General features: G+C 39.5%; 1 protein-coding gene across 1 annotated transcript in view; it reads left to right on the top strand.

The window, feature by feature from the left end:
* Window positions 1–5000, top strand: part of MTX2 (metaxin 2) — a 48092-nt gene extending 43092 nt beyond the window's left edge. The window contains exons 8-10 of the mRNA XM_032784532.2: window positions 93–218; window positions 924–1000; window positions 4475–5000. Of these exons, the coding sequence (XP_032640423.1) occupies window positions 93–218; window positions 924–1000; window positions 4475–4685 (414 nt within the window). The 3' untranslated portion in view covers window positions 4686–5000. The remainder of the gene's footprint in view (window positions 1–92; window positions 219–923; window positions 1001–4474) is intronic.
* The last annotated feature ends 17036 nt before the right edge of the window (window positions 5001–22036 follow it).

Below are 22036 nucleotides of genomic sequence, written 5' to 3'. Positions count from 1 at the left end.
AAATAACAGTATACAGTCTTACCTGCCTTTTTTTTTAAAAAAAAAGTGATTTTGTTTTTGTGGTCTTTTTGTTTTTGTCTCTTTAAACAAAGATTACTCATCCAAGGTATGGATCCCCTTATCCTTGGCCTCTCAATCGCATTTTGGCTTATCAGAAACAATGGGAGGTCAGACGTAAGATGAAAGCTATTGGATGGGCTGGCAAGTCACTTGAACAGGTCAGTCAGATAATAGCCAGAGCTGAATTCTTCATTTATTTATTTTTTTAAAATAATCTCTCAGCAATGAAATACATAGAAATAAAATATCAAAAGTGTCAAAATTCCAGAGAAGCAATATTTTACTTCCTGTGTTTCATAAAATATATGTATTGTGCAACTCCATACATTTAAAACAATTGTCTGTGGAATCCATGTCGCTGGCTTCGACAGCAATAAACTTTTAAATCACACACGCAATCTGAGAAAAATGAAAGATGTTTTCTCATGAATATGTATCTCTGGGCTGAGTATCTCTTTATGTGAGTTTAGACCATGATTCTGGAAAGGGATTAGCAACCAAGGACTCTGATTCCCATGTGAAGATAATGGGGTCCCTTTGCAGGATTGTGGCAATTTGTTCTTGGAGCACCAAGAAAAATACAAAGAAGTTTAGAGGTGAAAATTTAATGTATTAATTTTAACCCAATTATTGACAATAGGGAAATTAACAACTTTCCTTATGTCAACAATATACTTGTCATTTAAGGTCTGGAAATAAGATTTGTAATCTGAATCTGTGTAATATCTATGATCTACATAGTTAATTTAGTAAATTATTACAAATGCCTACTGGTGTTATGTATGCGATAAGGGAGCTATTTTGTAGATAATTGTGTTATCATCTGACTATTTAGGTACTGTACTAATCTTTTGTTTGTTTAGGTGTTGGAAGATGTAGATCAGTGTTGTCAAGCTCTCTCTCAAAGACTGGGAACACAATCATATTTCTTCAATAAGCAGTAAGTTACTTTATATGGAAATGTAATATACTGTAGGTATATTACTCTCCAGAATAGAGCTGAATGGGGACTATTTTTGCCTTATTTTAATACCTTATCAGTAGTTAAGGAACATGTGGGAATGAATCCATAAATTGCATGTATAAGAATTTCTGAAATTACTAAGTAATTGTAAATATTACAAAAGATACTAAGTTTCCATAAAATATTTCATATATTTTCTCTAGTGTTTATAGACTTAATCCTGTTTTCCACTGACTTGATACAGAATACACCAGGGGTCAGCAACCTTTCAGAAGTTGTGTGCCTAGTCTTCATTTATTCACTCTAATTTAAGGTTTCCTGTGCCAGTAATACATTTTAATGTTTTTAGAAGGTCTCTTTCTATAAGTCTATAATATATAACTAAACTGTTGTTGTATGTAAAGTAAATAAGATTTTGAAAAATTTTAACTGAACCTTCTTAAACATAAATTAAAATGAAGAGCCCCTCAGCTTGGTGGCCAAGACCCGGGCAGCATGAGTGCCACTGAAAATCAGCTCACGTGCCGCCTTCAGCACGCGTGCCATAGGTTGCCTACCCCTGGAATACACAATAATTTGTCAATTAAAAACATGTAATGTAAAAACAGAAACCTGTAGTTTTAATAGGTAACTAAGTAATAATCCACTTAATTATATTAGCATATGTTGCCATTTCATAGATGATACCTATCAGTGTAAGTGCGCTAATACATCCATAAGCAGAATGAATGTGATGTATTTTGATCAAAACACACTTCCTGCACACGTTAATTCAAGTGACACAGTGGTGGGGAAGGTTTTGTCTACACTGCAGCCCAAGGTGTTCTTGCAGCCCGGATAGACATACCACACTAGCTTTAAGGCGCTAGCCTAGCTAAAAATAGCAGCACAGTCTGCACAAGCACGCTGGGGACCCTGCGTAAATACTCATGTTGGAAGCCTGTGCCTCCATATCAACGCTAAGTCTACCTGTGCTTCGTTCATACCTTGGATTGCAGCGTAGACATACTTTAAAGAGTTGGGTTAGCATGAAGATGCCTGTGAAGTCATATAACTGTGGGGAAATGCTGGTCTTCTCCCCACAAAGGATTTATTACAAAGTAGCAGCTATAATTTGTGTAAGAGAATATGGTTCTGGGCTTTTGCAGAAAAGCCACCGTGGACCCGAATCTGACATACAGCAGATGTCCTTTGCTATTGTCAGTCACATCCAGTTGCAAGGGTATACTTTCCCAAAAATATTCCTGTAATTAATGTTGAATATATTCATGTACTGCACCCATCACCATGGCATATAAACCATGAAGTTACATAAAGAATGTACATTGCACTTGGAATGTACATTCTTTATGTGATTTAAAAAAAAAAAAAAAAAAAAAGCTGCCTTCACGTTCCCCTGATCATGGCAGTATCTGGGGGCCAGTTTTAGATATTTTTGGTGGGGTGACAATGGGGAAATTACAAAGACACTTATATAAAATCAGCTTGTGACATTACATGCTACTAGAGATGGGGAAGGAAACTAAAGGCTTATTAAAGCAAGGATGTATGAAGGAGCCAGTGGGATTCAGAGAGGAGGCATCTGGGGGTGAGGTGGGGGGAGGAAGCAATTGTCTTGTCCAGCTATGCCATAGAATCAGAAAGCAAGGAGGAATTGGGAAACTGAGTAACTGTAAATTGTATTGTGGTTTTTTTTTCTTCCATAGGTTAAGTTTACTTCAACTGGCTGTTACTTGTTAGTTTGGAACAGGCCAAAGAGAGCCCAGTTTCTGATCCCCAGTACATTAGATGGGGATGGAGAAATGTCTCAATAAGCAGGCTGTAATATTTTGTTTCTCGCCTCTTTGCTCCCAAAGATTTTGCGAAGTTAAGGTTACGTGAGCAATGTAATTGGATGAGAGTGAGTGCTGTAGGATTACATAGCAGTAGAGAACAAATTGAAGCTGTATTGCAACTATTCATTTTGAGGCATTCTGAACTGTCTTTTATAAAGGTGATTTTTGTAAAGGAAGTGCTATTGTTTGGGAGTGTTAGCTGGACTCCATAACACACGCTTTCAACCTTTACATTTTTAAAATATTTTTTGTCTGTAAATAGTCATAGAGTTTCTCTATACTTAATCTAATAAAATATTCTTCTAGCTCATTAATATTAGTATGTAGTTCTTGGACATTAGTGAAGAAAAGCTCTAAATTGTTAAATATACTTAAGGAAAATGTTTTGTTTGGGTTTTTTTGTTTTGTTTGCATATAGACCAGTGCTGCAAAAAGTTCACTAAGGTGAAGCTCTGGAAGGCTTGTACACATAGCCATGAGTATGACTGCAGACGTTTTCAAGAAACCACTGTTCTCCTTTGGGTTGTAGCAGCTCTAGTTACATGTTTATTTCCATTTGTTTAGTCTCTTTAACACAAAAGAGATGGCTCTAAATGTTACCACCATGTAGTAACTTTTTCTCACTAGTCAAGGAATTTTTGGTGGCTGAAAAGCCCAGGAGAGGTATGGGTTTTTTGCTGTTTTGAAGAGCACCATTCTGCTTGAAGGGGTAGTTTTGTTATGCGCAGTATCTGCAGAGGAGACTGGAAATATAGATTCCCTTCCCACAAGATCAAAAAGTGAGGAACAGTTGGTGCTGGACAGATGAGTCAGTGGGTAGGCTCCGCATGCCTTTTATGAAAAGGTATTTTGTAACTTCTTTAGTGTTTGGGGAAAAAAACAACAACCCAAAAATCCCTAATTTGTTAATGGGAGCACAGAGCAGCACATTGAGAATTCAGGCCAAAATTTGTTAGTGTACATATAAAATACAGTAGAACCTCACAGTTACAAACACTTCAGGAATGGAGGTTGTTCATAACTCTGAAATGTTCGTAATTCTGAACAAAACATATTGGTAGTTCTTTCAAAAGTTTACAACTGAACATTGACTTAATCCAGCTTTGAAACTTTACTATGCAGAAGAAAAATGCTGCTTTTAACCATCTTAATTTAATGAAACAAGCACAGAAACAGTTTCCTTACCTCGTCAAATCTTTTTTTAAACTTTCCCTTTATTTTTTTAGTAGTTTACAATAAACACAGTGTGTGCTGTACAGTGTGTGTGTGTGTGTGTGTTTTGTTTGTTTGTTTGTTTGTTTGTTTGTTTGTTTGTTTTTAGTCTCTGCTGCTGCCTGATGGCTTACATCTAGTTCCAAACAAGATGTATGGCTGATTGGTCAGTTTGTAACCCTGGTGTTCATAACTCTGAGGTTCTACTGTATTTAAGGTTTCATGCATTTGTTAAATCTTGAGCTTTATTTGGATAAATATGACCAGTTTGATTACTTTGTGAAAATACTTGGAGTTTTTTGAGTTAATATTTAAAAAAATCAGAGTACAGTAGGATTTTCTTTATAAGGTTTTCAGTGTTTTCTGACTCCCAGGGGCCCACATTTTTCCCTCTCTTTTATAGGCCAACTGAGTTAGATGCTTTGGTATTTGGACATCTGTTCACAATTCTTACTACTCAGCTGACGAGTGATGAACTCTCTGAAAAAGTGAAAAACTACAGCAACCTCGTGGCCTTTTGCAGGAGAATAGAGCAACACTATTTTGAGGATCATGATAAAGACAGCTCTGCAAGTGCTGCATCCAGATCCTCAAAGAGTTATCTACCGAGTTAAATGCTTCATTTTGTGGTGAGGAGGCCCAGTTTCTGAAACCAATTTTGATTTCATTGTTTAACAGATGATGATGATGGCAGCTTTGGAAATGAAAAAGTGTGTAATAGCAGCTTCCAAAAGAGGGTTTAAAACATTCTGGAGCAAGGGAAGTTCAAACTGCATTTTGTGTGTAATAGAATTCACTGTATACATTTAACATGAAATGATTTTTGAGCTATTGCCATTTAAATGCCATATAGGCTATTAAATATTAAACTAAAGTGACCTTGGAACAATATTGTATCTGTATTAAAAATAAAAAGAAATGAAAAACTACTGTTTTTAAAAGTGTCTCTTCGATCTTTCCAAAAATCTTTTAATAAGTTTTATTCATATGTTAGAAACAGTGTTTTCAGATCTTCCTAGCAGAAGGACAAAAGGAAAGTAATTTGCAATACAGTCTGTAGGATTAACTTGTTGACTATATGGTAGAGCAAGTAATATGAAAATTATTCTATTCAGGCTTCAACAAGTTTGCACTCCAAAAGTCAGTGTGTTTACAAGGTGATTAGGTCCTTTTAAGAGATTGGCATTCAAAACCAGATGGATAAATGAAGAATATGCCTACAGCTTTATCAGATGTAGGATACCACTAACTTTAAATGAAATGGTAACAATGCAATACAATTAAAGCAACTTTTAAGATTTGTTTGTATTGTCTTGAGAAATTAAAAAAAAAAATTGAGGTGACTGTAATGCTTGTGAAAGGTGGAAAGTGAACAGCCTAGGAGTGTGGAGGCCTCCTATCAATGCACAGAACAGGTACAGCATGTGCATAAGCCATACAAGTTTCCACATGCTGTCCCAAAAAGATGTCTCAGAATGACGACAACTAGGAAAGAAAGGACATCAGACCTTGACCTCTACTCAGATAGCTAAGAAAGGTATCAGAAATTTATGTTTTGGGATGTGGATATGGAAACGGCATTGAGGTTATTTAGCTCATTTTTGATAAGGAACCTGACAGGCCATTTTGTGGTGTTGACTGTCTCACTCCAATCTGTTCTAGTTTTGAATTACTGAGCTAAAGGTGAAAGGACTATTTACAGTATCTTAATTATTTCACCTCAAGAAAAGTTTCTCTATCTGGGATCAGGTGGCAAAACAAACTTCTTCTAGTTTTCTGGCAACCAACTGATTAAAAACTAGTCGTCAAATCAGATTTTACAGGCATCAGTAATTTTTACAGCATCAATCTTTAATTTTGTCACTTCTCATTTTTTGTCTTTCGGTATTTCTTATTGGCTTTGCTTTTTCTTAATCTCTTCACCTTCGTTTCTGAATTTTTTACATTTATGTTTCTTCAGTCTTTCCTATTTTTCATCTTGTCTTGTTTCTCCTCCAGCACGCTAGCTGTTGCCACTTAAATGTCTGTGTCCAGGTGTTTCTGCTTCCAGCCTGACAGTATTGCTCCCAAACTCTGAAGCCCACAGTATGGGCTTTTTTCTTCTTCCTCTCTCAAGTAGAAGGACTTGGCTGTCTTTTCTCTGGGCATATTTTTTCTTTTTCCCCACTCCTGTTGGTCTCCCTTGGCTCCTTGAGGTTTTTCTGATGCTCTCCTATGGTAAGTTTAGGTGCATTAGTATGATAGTAAAATACTTCGTTACATATCCCATTATGGTATGCCAGAAGTCTTGCTCTTTGGTTTTTAATACAAAACCAAACTAGACTTAAAAATCAGTTTTGTTTCTGTTTGTTAGTGGCAAATATATTAGAATGCAGGTTACTCTTTGGACTTCAAAAATTCTCAGAAAGCAATCTGGTGACAAATTTTCTCGCACGCTATTTGCATAAACCCCGGTTTTGCCACCCTTATTTCATCTAGTATCTTACTTCACGTGAAGTCCTGTTAATTTCAGTGAGGCTACTTATTAAATTACTTAGCATGCAATTTAGGGCTCCTGCTTGCCTTGCGAGAGCTTAGTATCTCTGGGCACATTTAATAGCAGCATTCTGTGCTACTTTATAAATTAAATTTTGCATGGTATTTTTCCAAAACTTAAGTTGAGATGTTGCTCAGAAATACTGTTCAAAAACAAGAAACATCAACTTTCTGCCGAAAAACTCTAGGTTCAATAAACCTAGGCACAGTGAGGCACTAGCTCAAGAGCCTGATTGTTGGAACTATAGTGTTTCAGTGATGTAGAGTGTGAGGTCCACGCTCCTCTGGCTACATTTGGTTTGCCGTAGTCAATATCAAAATAATTACGGTTTTGATTTATTTACAAATTAATCATGAGGTTTTGACTTACGTTCCCTTGTGTCTCATAAAGCTAGAAAAGACCAGTTGCTGGAAAGCCTGTCACATTTCACAGCTTCATCAGCAGGATAACTTTTAACCTAATTATTAACTGGGTCTTACTGTTATTAATGTTACAAGTTGCCATTATTGCTAGCACAGTTGAAATGTGATTACTGAATTCTTCAATCCTGTACTGGAACACTGGGTTTCCTCCAGAGAAGTACACCCACTTGAGTGTTAATGCAGGTCTAGCATTTGTTTGTAACCTAGCAGTTCAGGCTTATTAAAACTGGAAGATGTAGCTCATTCCTGCTTTTGGTCTTTGAGGAATTTCCCAAGTCTGCATGTTGGTCCAGTACCATTTAAAAAAACAAAACCCAAAACCTTTTAAGTACTATGTGGTGAGATGTTCTATGATCAAAATATTAATTAAAACTGTTACACTGAAGATTCAGATATCTGTTTTGAGTACCTGCTTTTCATAAGTCACATGAATGCAAAAACCAAAAATCATGGATGTGAGGTTTTTTTTAAGTTAGAGGAGAATGAAGTATTGATTAATACCTAACTCAGGGGTCGGCAACCTTTCAGAAGTGGTGTGCTGAGTCTTCATTTATTCACTCTAATTAATTTAAGGTTTCATGTGTCAATAGTACATTTTAACCTTTTTAGAAGGTCTCTTTCTATAAGTCTATAACATTTAACTAAACTATGGTTGTATGTAAAGTAAATAAGGTTTCAGAATGTTTAAGAAGCTTCATTTAAAATTAAATTTAAATGCATAGCCTCCTGGACCGGTGGCCAGGACCTGAGCAGTGTGAGTGCCACTGAAAATCAGCTCGTGTGCCGCTTTCGGCACCCGTGCCATAGGTTGCCTAGCCCTGACCTAACTGCAACATTTTTTCGTTTTTCTTGAGATAAAAGCTAATAGTGTCTGATGGAAGAAATTTCAGATTTGACTAGATCCTGTGTAAAATCTTGAGTATCATATTCAAGCAGTGATCACCATATTTGGGGTCAGGAAGGAATTTTTCCCTGGGTCAGATTGGCAGAGACCCCAGGGATTTTTTTGCCTTCCTCTGCAGTATGGTTCACGGGTCACTTTCAGCTTGAAACTAGTGTAAATGGTGGATTCTCTGTAACTTGAAGTCTTTAAATCATGATTTGAGGACTCCAGTAACTCAGCCAGAGGTTATGGGTCTATTACAGGACTGGGTGAGCGAGTTCTGTGGTCTGCAATGTGCAGGTCAGACTAATCACTAGTTGTCAACCAGAGGTACCTGTATCCCTGGGGGTTCCCAGAAGTTTTCTAGGGGTACTCAACTCCTCTAAATCAGTGTTTCTGAACCTGCGGGTTGCGACTCCCAGAGGGGTTGTGGGATGGGTTTAGGGTGTCGCAAGTGCAGGGCTAGTGTTAAGGGATGGCAAGCAGGGCAGTTGCTCGGGGCCTCATGCCACAGGGGCCCCGCAAAGCTAAGTTACATGCGTCAGCCCTGGGGAGCAGGGCTCGGGCTCCAGTCTTACTGCTCAGCTTCAGACAAGGCTCAACAAGTGAAAAACAGGCTCCAATCGATCTATTTTATATTTACATGGTAAAAATGCAAAAGTAAGCCATTTTTCAGTAATAGTATGCTGGGACATGTTTTTGTATTTTTGTGTCTGATTTTGTAAGTAGTTTTTAAGTGAGGTAAAACTTGGGGTGCGGAAGACAAATCAGACTTCTGAAAGAGGTACAGTCTGGAAAGGTTGAGAACCATTGAACTAGATGATCATGATGGTCCCTTCTGGCTTTAAAGTCCATGAGTCCAACCTGCCTTCTTCCACCTGTTGAAGACAAATGAGCATTTGAAAGGAGAGATTGTAACCAAGCTTAAGTTATTTTGGCCATTCTTCTGTTCCCACTAGACTTATCTACAAGTATATTTTACTCAATGGATTTCAAGTGTCCTTTGTGCCTGAACAGTAGCTTGTATGGAACCCAGCTGCAGAAATACTCACAGATAGAAAAACCTGAGCACATAGACCACTTATTCTTAAGACTCTGCAGTGGCTGCTAGCGTAATACCAGATTTGTAGCAAAAGTTTAGAGTGTTTTGAAAACACAGCGGTGAGCTCAGTAACCTTTTATATCTTAGCAATAACATGTTTCAAGAGAGAGGAAGAGCATTAGTAATGCAGCACTTTGGATGCGGAACTCTTTCTACTGAAGGGAATTAATCCTAGCGATGTGATTTAGCCTTTTCTAATAGGTGAATGGATGGCTTTTTAGAATAGCTCTTTCTGGACTGATGCCAGCCAGCCCTGAATGTCTTATTTGTACAGCACTCTGACAACCTTTTGTATGAAGGTTACTATACAAACTTGGTTTTGTACTTTTTGTACGATCCTCTCATTACTAATTTGGAACAGAAATGACTGCAAATCTTGTTCGGTAACATCAAATCAACCTTTTTTCCCCCTTTAAGTCTGAGATAGCCATATGCATTAACTCTCTCTGAATGTCTGTTCCAGAATATAAATTCAAACTCTATGAAAATGGTTGGCAAACGATACAGATCTATTATAAACAAATGAAGCCTGTGTAAGTCTATTTGAACCACTCAGACTGCACTTAAGGATGCAGAGAATAGTGAATTAGATTGAAAACTCAGTATTAAAGTAAGATGAGATGCAAGACCATAAGACTTGGCAACTAAATTAAATAGTTTCTGTATCCTTAATCACCCTCTCCTTCTATTATTTGAGTAATTGAGTTATCAAAATTCCCAGTGTAGTTTCAATTGGGGAAAAAAGTATTCTCTGCTTCTGAGCCTAAATGTTGTGTGGTGTTCTTGAGCACTGGTACAGTTGCTGTGTTTACCTCAGAGGTAGCTGCATTTCAGTGGTAGATGGAGTGATTACTATATGGCACATATCTATAATTTAAAGTATTTTAAGTGCTTTGGGATCCATTATGTTGATATATTACAATTATCAAACTTAACCAAACTGCAATGTAAAATATGACTGAAATTTTAATGTCTTTTTTTTACATTAACCCTATGAAATTCTGTGTGCTCACTAATATAACAGATTTGTCACTCTTTAATGAGATTATCAACGAAATTTGTATTTCTTTAAAAAAGCTATCAGTAAAGCTTAATAGTGTTGATGTAAGGCATTTAATTTGGTGTAGCACAACAGTTTGATTTAATACAAAGTCAAGATGGCATACATTAAATGGATTAAAAACTGGCCAGCTGCTGGGACTCAACTTTAATTCTAAATGAGGAATCATCACTGAACTGATGTGTTTTTGTGGGGTCCTGCAGGGGGTCTTTTTGGTCCTTTGCTTATTATATTATCAATGCCTTGGAAGAAAACCATTTTTTTTTTTTAACAGCAATACACTGATATGACACACACTGATTAGAGAAGTGATAAATAGTGAAGAGGACAAGTTGCTGAGGCAGAGAGAGCTGGATTGTTTGGTAAACTGGGTTCAAACAAGCATTATGCATTTCAGTACGGCCAAATGTAAAGCCATACACACAGGAACAAAGAATGTAGGTCATAATTACAGGACGGAGGTGCTATCCTGGGAAGCAGTGACCCTGAGAAAGATCTTGGGGGTCCTGATGAATAATGAGCAATCCATGAGTGTCTAGTGCGATGCTCTGTCCAAAAGGACAAATGTGATCCTTAGATGTGTAAACAGGAATATGTTGTATGCAGTGCTATTGTAGCCATTTCAGTTCCAGGATATTAGAGAGACAAGGTGGGTCTGTGTCCCCAGACCTGAGGAAACTTGAAAGCTATGTAGTTTGAAAGCTTGTCTCTTTCACCAATAGAAGTTAGTCCAATGAAATATATTACTTCACCCACCTTGTCTCTCTAAATGGGAGAAATATCGAGTAGTGGTAGGAAAGTTGTTGCCTCTATTTGGTGTTGGTGTGACTACTGCTGGAATATTGTGTCCAATTCTATGGTATAGCTGCACTTGGAGCTGGGGAGGTGACTCCCAGATCAAGGAGATGTACCCACACTAACTCTAATGGAGCTAGCGCAATAAAAATAATGAGCTAATATGTATACATCTCCTCGAGCTAGAAACCACATCTCCAGCGCCAAGCGTACACCTATCCCTAGTGTTGATACTTCAAGAAATGTGTTAACAATCGAGAGGTTCAGAGAAAAGCCACAAGAATGATTAAAGGATTAGAAAATATGCCTTAATAGAGACTCAGAGCATGTCTACACTACAAAATTAGGTCGATTTTATTTAAGTCGCTTAAATCAGAGGCTCAATGTCAAGTTGATTTTGCATGTCCCATTATGCTCATTGTGTCGGTAGAGTGCATCCTTACTAGCAAGGCTTGCATCATCTCACAGAGTGCTGCACTGTGGGTCGCTCTCCCACAGTGCATGGAGCCGAGTGGAATGTTGGGCTTGCAATGCCTCATAGGACCAAAACATTTGTGCGAGTGGTTATAGGAACATGGCATTAGCCTCCTATGATGCACTAACATCCCTTCCTCTCTCCCTCCCTGAAATTAATGGTAAGCAAACCAAGCCTTTTCTGTGCCTTTTTTCCTAAGTCTGGGTTACCTGCACAGACGCCATAGCATAGCAAGCATGGACCCTACTCAGCTGTACGTTGTTGTGAGCATTACAAACACCTCATGTCTTATCCTGCAGTATTTGCATAAATTGTGTGTGTACACACCTCTACCTCGATATAACGCTGTCCTTGGGAGCCAAAAAAGTCTTATGATGTTATAGGTAAAACCAGTAGATCAAAGCAAGTTCAATATAACGTGGAGTGCGCAGCCCCCCTTCCGCCCTCCCCTGGAGCACTGCTTTACCACATTATATCCGAATTTGTGTTATATCGGGTTGCATTATATCAGGGTAGAGATGTGTGTATACATAAAAGTATAAAGCAGGAGTCGCCGCGTGGAACAATGTGATGCCACACAAGCAGCCCTGCTGGAAGCCATGGAGCGGAGCAATTCACAGATGCTGGTGACAGTCGCGCATCACTTTGACTCAGCAGAGCACTGCTTCTAGGTCCAGAAAATAAGCACTGACTGGTGGAATCACATAGTTATGTAGCTATAGGATGATGAGCAGTGGCTGCAGAACTTTTGAATGCACAAATCACTTTCATGGAACTGTGCGAAGAGCCCTGAAGCGCAGCAATACTAAAATGAGAGCTGCTGCGACAGTGGAGAAGTAAGTGGTGATAGCTCTGTGGAAGGAATCAGTAGGGAATCAATTTGGAGTGGGTAAATCTACTGAGAGTTCGGTTGTGATCCAAGTTGCCATGGCAATCAATAGACTTCTGCTAAGAAGGGTAGTGACTTTGGGCAACATGCAGGACATAGTGGATGGTTTTGCTGCAATGGGGTTCCCTAACTGTGGTGGGCCGATAGATGTCACGCATATCCCTATCTTGGCACCAGACCACCTTGCCAAAGAGTACATAATCTGAAAAGGATACTTCTCAATGGTGTTGCAAGCGCTGGTGGATCACAGGGGCCGTTTCACTGACATCAACGTGGCATGGTTGAGACAGATGCATGATGCACCCATCTTTAGGAACTCCAGTCTGTCCAGAAAACTGCAAGCTAGGGACTTTCTTTCCAGGCTGCAAAATAACTGTTGGTGAGGTTGAAATGCCAGTTGTGATCCTGGGAGACCCAGTCTGCCTCTTGCTCCCATGGCTCATGAAGCTGTACACAGGCAGCTTGGACAGCAGTAAGGAGTGGTTCAACCATAGGCTAAGCAAGTGCAGGATGGTGGTGGAATGTGCCTTTGTACATTTAAAAGCCTGCTGGCATAGTTTGCTTACTAGGTTAGAGCTCAGTGACAGCAATATCCCATTGTTGTTGCTGTGTGCTCCATATCTGTGAAACAAGGGAGAAAAGTTTCCTGTGGGGGGTGTGGGGTTGAGGCAGATCACCTGGCAGCCAATTTTGAGCAGCCAAACACAAGGGCAATAAGAAGAGCACATCGAGGTGCACTGTGTCTCCGTGAGGCTTTAAAAACTAGTTTAATCAATGACCCACAGTAATGTGACACTTGTGTGTTGTTCCTTACCAAGCTGTCCTCTTCATTGCATGTACTCCCCTGTAAACTACACCCCCGCAAATTACAGTGTACTGAATGAATAAAGAGCCTTTTCTCCTCAATCCATTTATTTTTATTATGCTCACAAACACTGAGAGACAGCAAAGAAAAGTGAGAGAACCTGGTGCTAAGGGGCTGATTACACTGGTGGGGGGGAAGGGACAAACAAGGACAGCTTGCTTACAATTGCACTGCAATAACAATCAAAGTGTAGGCATGGGTGCCTTCTGGTCCTGGTACCCTCCACTGGAGCTGAGTGCAAGAGATACTGGACTCTTTCCCCCCACCCCACTCTCGGCCACATCCTAGGATGTGGAACTTGGCAGCAGGTTCACCATAGCCTGGTGCGGGACTCTAGCATCCAACTGCCTTTCTTGAACCTCAACCAGATGCCTCAACACGTCTGATTGCCCCCTTATAATCCATGCCGTCTCATCCTGTGTGTCATGCTCGTGTTCCCTGCATGTCGCCTGGAATCCCATGCAGCTCCTCATAGAAGCGGCATGTCGGTGGCTCAGAACCAGAGCAACTGTTCACCTCCCTTGTCTTTTGATACGCTTGCTGAAGCTCCTTTATTTTCATCCGGCACTGCTGTGTGTAGCCCTTCTCCCCCGTGCCCTGTGTGATTTTGGCATAGATGTCAGCATTTCTTCTGCTGGATCGGAGCTCTGCCTGCACAGACTCTTCTCTCCCATCAGACTCTTCTTCCAACACAGCAATAAGGTCCACCACCTCCTGTGTGCTCCATCCTGGAGCGCATTTGCGGCCTTGAGCATCCATGGTCAGCTGTGCTGATGAGCTCTCCACATCAATCAAACAGGAAATTAAAAATTCAAAAGTTTCCAGGGCTTTAACTGGTGGGCAGCTGTTTTCTGTGTATCTGGCTGAAGTGCAGTGGATTTGAAAGTGCTCTCCAGAGCACTGAGGGACACCTGGAGGCCAATTCATTTGAATTACATAGTGCAGTGTCTACACTATCTCCATGTCGATGCATGGATGTCGACTGAAGCGCTGTGCCTCTTGTGGAGGTCCAGTACAGAAGCTGACTTTACAAGCTCTTTAGGATGGTGGCAGGGGCTCGGTAGTGTAGACACATCAATTATTAGCTCGACCTAACATGGCATATGTCGACCTAACTTTGTAGTGTACATCAAGCTGCAAGGAGCTCAATCTGTTTAGTTTAACAAAGAGATGATAGGAGTAATTTGATTAGTTTAGAAGTACCAGAAATTTGAAAATAGAAGGTACTTCGCTCTATCAGATAAAGGTATAACAAGACCCAATGCCTAGAAGCTGAAATTAAACATATTCAGACTAGAAAGAAGGTGCACATTTTTAATAGGGTAATTGAACTATTGGAACAGTTTACCAAGACTTATGGCAGATTCTCCATCTCTGGACTCTTTTAAAATAAAGATTGGCTGTCTTTCTTTAAAAAAAAAAAAAAAAAAAAAGCTGTAGTTCTGCTATTGGATTTGAAGTGGGAATTAATTCAGGGAAGTTTTATGGCCTGTTTTACGTAGGAAGTCAGATTAGATGATCACAATGGTCCCTTCTGGCCTTAATATCTATGAAATAAAACAAACTCCCAAAGGTTACTTTGTGTACACAAAACACAAAGGCTTGGAACTATCACAAATATACTTAATTTAGAGAAATCTGAAATTAAATAAGACTTCTAACACAGTTATAGTAGCTTTCATGCCATGACTCGGTATCATTGAACATTTTAAAGATCAATTCCACCGGAACCTGAGTACAAAGATTAAAATGAGACTCAGATGTGTAAAAACATATGTATGTCTTACAACTGAGTATACCTTCTTGATTTTAAATTGTGTATAGAATATTTGCTCCGTGTTGCATTGTTTTATTCTTCATGCCTTTTTCTCCTGAGAATTAACAGTTTGATTCTATGGGTATGTCTATACTACCCGCTGATCTGGCGGGTAGTGATCGATCTATCGAGGATTGATTTATCTCATCTCATCTAGACGTGATAAATCAATCTGCGAGTCAACGGCCGTACTCCACCTCAGCAGGAGGAGTAAGCAGCGTCGACGGGGGAGCTGTGGCAGTTGACTTGCCATTGTGAGGACGGCCAGGTAAGTCGAACTAAGATACTTTGACTTCAGCCAGTCGAATAGCATAGCTGAAGTAGCGTATCTTAGATCGATTTTCCACACACACACACCCCAGTGTAGACCAGCCCTTAGATGGTAAGTCTGTATTAAATGACTTTTTGAAAGTAGTGAATTATTTTTCCACCTTGATGACTAAAATGAATCAAAAAACTTTAGTGAAAATAGAGGTCCTCCTTCCCAATAAGTGCTGATAGGATTATGGTAGTAGTGGTGTCACTGTTTGAGTCATGGAGCCATGACAATATGAAGGGTATGTCTACACTGCAAAAGCTGTGCACAGGCTACCCAAGCTAGCCTGAATCCAGCCAGCGTGGCTAGCAATAGTAATAAGAGACAATGCAGTGTAGATTTTTAGCATGGGTAGTACAATCCCAGCATGGACCCAATGTACATACTTGGCTCTGAGGCTGTGCTGTGCTGTTTTCACTGTTGTTACCTGTGCTAGCTGGATTCAAGCTAGCTCAGGTAAACTAGCCTTTGCACAGCTTTTTGCTGTGTAGGCATACCCTTAGAGCAAGTCGAGCTATCTTTGGTACACCCCATGGTTGGTCCTGGTGGCTTACCAACACAAAATTGTCTGCAACTGGTTCCAGACACTATTAAGGCCTCTTTCAGAGCAGCCAGCACTTCATCATGCACTTTAATCACAATAGGGATCAGGCCAGAATTGGGGCCCCAAAACAAGGGGAAGTTCCTTCAAATATGAAACAAAGTTACACTGATTTGGAGTACCCTTTAGTGTCCCTGAGTTTATGGTGGGTCAAAGACAAACACTGGTATTTGGGCAAAGCTTCATTTTTCCTATAAACTAACATTTGATCTGGAAGCCAGAGAGAGAAAAAAAATGGAACCACACAATATAATTTTTGTTGTGACTCTGGTTTACAGCCATACTCCATGTATAAAATTGTAATGCTACTGGGCACCGCTGTAATCAGACATCCAGAGTATTCTGTAGGCAAAGGTTTCATTAAATAATTCTCTACAATGAACTACTGTTTCACTCCTGCAGCTAATAATTACATTATTGCATTGAATCAATAAAGGTGGGATTATCACCCTGAAAGCTGTAAGAACCCAAGTCCATTCTTAGCAATAAATCAAAATAGTTTGGGAGGAGTTTGTATAAGGGGAAGAGAACCCCCCCCCTTTTTTTTTGACTAAGCCTCAATTTCTTATGTTACACTAAGCATATTGTTACTTCAGCTATAGAGTTGTTTTATGGACCATTAATGAAACTGGATTCCACTTCTGTCTTAACAAGCAAGACAAAAAGCAACAAGGAGCTGAATTTTAAGGATGTAGACTAAGCAGACTGAATGCAACACTGTCCCTGGCAGCAAAGGTTATTGCATTCTGTGCCAAACTAAATAGCCAAGAGGATACAGGATGACGTCCTGGTTCCGTTGGAGTCAATGGCAAAACTAGGGTGACTAGACAGCAAATGTGAAAAATCAGGACAGGGAGTGGGAGGTAATAAGAGCCTATATAAGAAGACGACCAAAAAATCAGGACTGTCCCTATAAAATCAAGACATATGGTCATCCTAGGCAAAACTCCCTTTGAGTTCAATGGAGGCAGGATTTCACCCACAGCACAGTCACCAATGCTAGGCCAGTGGTTTGTTTTTCACCCTCTGAAAATCGTTCTTCTTTGGCTTTCAGTGAGACTGTGTTCTATAAGCGATGTTGTGGCCAGCTTTGTCAGAAACATTGAATTATTTAAAAAACTCCTCCTGAGAGTAGCATTGTCAGCTATCATGTTGCCAAGATATTGTACATCTATCAGCCAGTACATATTACAATATTGAACTGTGTTAATAAGATATTTATCTGCTATTTTCTCTGGCTTTTTCAGAAGAAAATACTGTGGCAGTCTTCTGTTTCTCAAAGATAATTAAAGCTTTGTGGGGTGGGGGGGAAAAAGTATCACAAATCTAAAACATGGAGAATGCTGCTGAGCTGCACTTAATGAAGCCTCTTAGGATCAGCTGGGCTGCTAGCAAACACTTCATTTCCTGTGATTTGCTTTCTTTAGGAGCAGAACATAGCTCCAATGGCTCTCACAACAATTATCACCCACTTGTTCTGCAGGTTTCAAGTTTTTTGTATTAGGCTGAGAAATTCACGGTATTAATCATGACTGAAGTTGTTATTTATCACCTGCTGGGGGAGAAATAATAATTTTGGCATTGGTGGGGCAGTGGGCCAGAAGTACCAAATTAAGTAAAACATCTAAACACTAGCAAGGATCATTTCTCTGATTAATGAATTGTTACAAAAGAAAAAGTGCTGCTCATTATCTGGTCTTACAATAAATGCAGGAGTTGGAAGTGAAGAGTACTAGCTAGCTTAGTCGTACTTTGCTGTGTAGATCATGCTTTCCTTCTCACTCTTCTGTCTCTTCCCTTTTTGTTAACATGTAATCTTTGAGTCTCATAGTAAGTGCATAATATTGGACTTGCACCCCAACAACACCTTTAGTTTTTAAAAAGTTAAAGTTTTTGTGGAGGATGATGCAATAATTGGCCTACCTCAAAAGGAATGTTGACTTAACTATTTGGATTTGTCTGTAGTAGAAAGTTTGCCACTTTATGTGTCCATGTCTGGTTAAAGCAGCAAACTCTCCTAGTGAGGATACAGTTTTCATTTTTGACTGACTGTCAACTTGTATTTTGAGTATGGTCATGGATACAAGTATCAGAGGGATAGCCGTGTTAGTCTGGATCTGTAAAAAGCAGCAAAGAGTCGTGTGGCACCTTGTAGACTAACAGACGTATTGGAGCATAAACTTTCATGCGTGAGTACCCACTTGGACATTCGTCTGACGAAATGGGTATTCACCCACGAAAGCTTATGCTCCAATACATGTGTTAGTCTATAAGGTGCCACAGGACTCTTCGTTGCTTTTATCATGGATACAGTTATACTAATATAAAAATGCTTACAAGGTTCAGGAAACAGAATAAGTTATACTGGTATAAGGCACCTTTTATATTGGTAAAACTGCAACCAGATTAGGGCTTTTACCAATATAACTAAGTTGGTTTATATTAAATAAATAAACAAACACTGACAGATAATTATACCAATAAATTTAAAGTGTAGACCAGCCCTTTGGTTCTAATGTTAGAATAGTGTCTGTATATATTCTAAACGCACATGCCATCATGGCATAACACATCCTGTTTCAGTAACTGGATGTGCCTGAGTGAAGCCAATTTGAGGGGTTGGTCAGTCAGCACTTTCCATGTAAACTCTATTGTCAAGGGATTTATCAATCAGATGTAAAAACTGACATCAAGCTGAAATTTGATTCAAGGGGGTCTCACTCCAGGAGAAGGGTGTATGAGGGCTAAATTCAGGTTGAAGTCTTTGTGTATTATAGATTGGGGGGAAGAAAAATAGAACTTTGGTGTTTTTAGAGGCTCTCTGTGGCTTCCAATAAGTCAATTTCGTTTGCTTAAAACATGTCATGTTGCAGACTCTTTGCGTATAGAATGTCAAGTACTCTTATCTATTGCTGTAAATTTAGAACATTGTAATAGACAAACTATTAATGCTGGAAAAGTGCCTACTGTTCATGCACAATAACTAACTACTTCTAACCAGCATTAAGATTAGTGTATCTTCCAATCTACTACATACAGAGATTGACTTGAAATCATGTGTGCAGTTACATGACATTCCATTTCTCTTATTTGGTTTGACATTGAAAATATTCCTGTTGTTTCTATAAAGCCATTTTTGTAACTAAATGTATTTTTGGAAATGACTTTTCTTTTACAAATGAATTGTTTATTAAAAATAAACAAACATACCTAAGAACGTCCACGAGCTCATTATCAATATTTGTGAGTTTATACTATAGACCTAGAAGGTAAGAACGTTTTAAAATACTCATCCCCATAGTGAGGAACGAGACAACTAGTTTCTACAGACTCTAGGCACTACTCAAATTGTCAGTCATCCTAGATCCCTGAATTCAATCAAGAGGAAAGGGTCTGATACTGGGGAGATGGGAGTGGAGAAGCAGAAATGAGAGGATTTAATATGAACTGGTCAAGGAGAAGAAACAGCCAATGCCATTGCAAGTGAAAGGAGCATCCATCTACCTAAATGGGCTGTCATCGGAACTGGCTGAGAGGAAGGTGGGCAAAGTGGATAAGCTTGCCTTGCTGCAGACAATATGGGGGGAGGGAGTGGCATAATGTCCTCATTACTCAGCTTCCACCAGGTACTGGAAAACAGCTGTCCTGAATCCAGCTAATCCAACCAAATTCTGGTATGGCCTAGTCTCCAGAGCTGCTGGTTTCTATGGCCCTTCCTCTGCTGACTTCACATTCTCTCTATGTAATTCATCTACTTGTACAATTCAACTACCCCCTCTTACACTAATGACGCATGATCAGCATTCTGACCGGTTTCAATCTATCTAATTCTGCCTCTCACCCTGACATCTCCTCCTGGATGTCTCACTGCCAGCTTCAACCTCTCTTGCCAAGAAAGAACACCAGTGTTTCCTTTTAAACCATCTCTGGTCATCCCCCATTGCTCCCCATCACTGTTGACAGCAACACCATTATTCCTGACACTCAAGCCCTTAACATAGTGATTTATCTCTGTTTCTTCAGTCTCTCACCCTGTGCTTCCAGACTGTCCAAACCTTGCCACTCTTTCCTCTACAAGGTTTGTAAGATCTGTCCTTTCTTTTTTGTCCATACAGCCTTCAGTTTCACCCAGCTCCTAGTCTTCTGCCTTGATTATTGTAACCTCCTTCCTAATATCCAGAATGTCTCTGGACTACATCTATTGGTTAGCTTGTCACACAAACATGTCTGGATTTTCTTCCATGCCACCCCTTAGTCAAGAAGAATCTTAGCTGAACTGATCTGTAAGGACCTTTTTCTTCTTTCAACTCTCCGAAGACCCATCTCTGTTGCAGCACTTTTAAGAAATCAGTCATTGACAACCAGGTTGTGGCCAGCTGGAGAGAGTTGGTATTTTATCTATTTATTTACATTTCATGTAAGTTTGACTTTACCTCTTCCCCAACTTTTGTATGTCACTTGCTCTCTGAGGATGTAATATTTTTGGGGAAGGGGACTGGTTGTATAATGTCATTGCCTAGCAGCATTAGGCCTCCATCCTGACTAGGGTCTCTGAGGACTATTATAATAAACATGAACCAGCATGCAAGGGCATACATTGTTATGCTCAAACGTGCTTCTGTCAAATAACTCCCCCCCAAACTGCTTTTTGTTGCAGAAGCAGATGCTGTTCGCATGGACATGACTTTGTGGCAGGACTGAATAGCTCCTACATCACTGGTTCCTATGGATGCCATTTTGTTTGGCTTTCTGTGGGTCTCCTCCCTCCAGACTGCCTTTTGTAATTCCAGTCCATTCATCCTATAACTGGAAAAAGCAGGGGAGATGAGAACTGTGCCACCTTCATGGAAGATGCATGTACCAGGGCCTGCTTCTGCAGTCCTGCCACCTTCACAGTTCCACATGACTGCAATGTTTCAAACTTTCAAAAGACTTTGATTCAAATGTTCTTCAGGTTACCATGTTGTGTGTGCAATGGACTACTTTGCTGTCTGATGTCTACCTCTCTTAAAGTAAGAGATTTAACTCTAATCTCCAATTACTGCAATAACTAGGCAGAAATGGCCAAATTCATTTAGGCAGGCCACTATGCTGGGGTTTTGTTTGTTTGAGAAAATTACATGGGAAAGCAGAATCACACAGAGTTATAAGTGATGCAAAATCATTTGGAAAATGCATCTTTTTCCTCTTCATTTGCATTTTCTAGTTTAGTCTAGTTATTTATTAGTATAATCAATACAATGAGCATAAATTGTTTACTTATGGGCAGACTCAAAAGCTGTGTAGGGCAAGAAATGGATTTTTTTTCATACAGTAAAATGTTCAAAATACTTAGCGAAAGGACAGTGCAGAGTGGTAAGGATAGATTTGAAGCTGCATTAACCCCATATTTTCAGTGCACCCTCCAAATCACTGTAGTGAAGTCAAGCTTTGTGTTGAACTAAAGTTAATTATAATCATTTGGCTATAGTCATTTTAAAATATAAATAACTTACTCTGAAATTAGTGATTTTCATCTAACAATCTTGAGGTACTTAAACACACACACAATGTAGGCACGTGCTGTTGGTAAGTGATATAATTCTATACGTTTATCTGAGGTGCAAACTGAGGCATTAAATCAGTTGTCGCAGGTCAGAGTGAGTCAGTTGCGGAATCTGGATTAAAAGTGTGAGAGTCTTGCTTCCCACTTCCTTGCTCAGATCACTACACTACATCTTTTAAAAACAAAAGCCCACTGCAAATAACCCTGTAAAGCTATTCACTGAAATGTATTTTATAGTAGAAATAAATTCAGTATTTCAAAGGAACTAGACAAAGAACCCCTCTTATTCCTGGCTATGAGGATGGTACAACTTTTACAAATGGTAATGACAAATATTGTGTTGGCCTCCACTTATTCCCAAAAAAAGCAGGTCATTTATAAAGTCTCTCCCCACCCCCACCCCTGCCTTGCCTGGAATCACCCGGAGACACAGCACTGTCCTTTGCTTTCCATCTTTTAAATATATTCATTCTAGTTTTCAAATTGCTGTTTTGTAGTGCTAAATCTCTACCCACACTAATTTCTACAGGTCAGAATATGACCCTGATTTGAACAAAATCTGGAGTCAAATATTCACACCAGAATGCTTCTGCCTTGCTGCACGTCAGAAGCCATCTTACTGCAAATGCTTCACACCTTGGAGTGCAGCTTGTGGAACTG

The sequence above is a fragment of the Chelonoidis abingdonii genome, chromosome 10, assembly GCF_003597395.2.
Source record: "Chelonoidis abingdonii isolate Lonesome George chromosome 10, CheloAbing_2.0, whole genome shotgun sequence".
NCBI classification, from domain to species: Eukaryota; Metazoa; Chordata; order Testudines; family Testudinidae; genus Chelonoidis; species Chelonoidis abingdonii.
The sequence above is the reverse complement of the archived record's forward strand: the minus strand, read 5'-3'. Positions and strand labels throughout refer to the sequence as shown.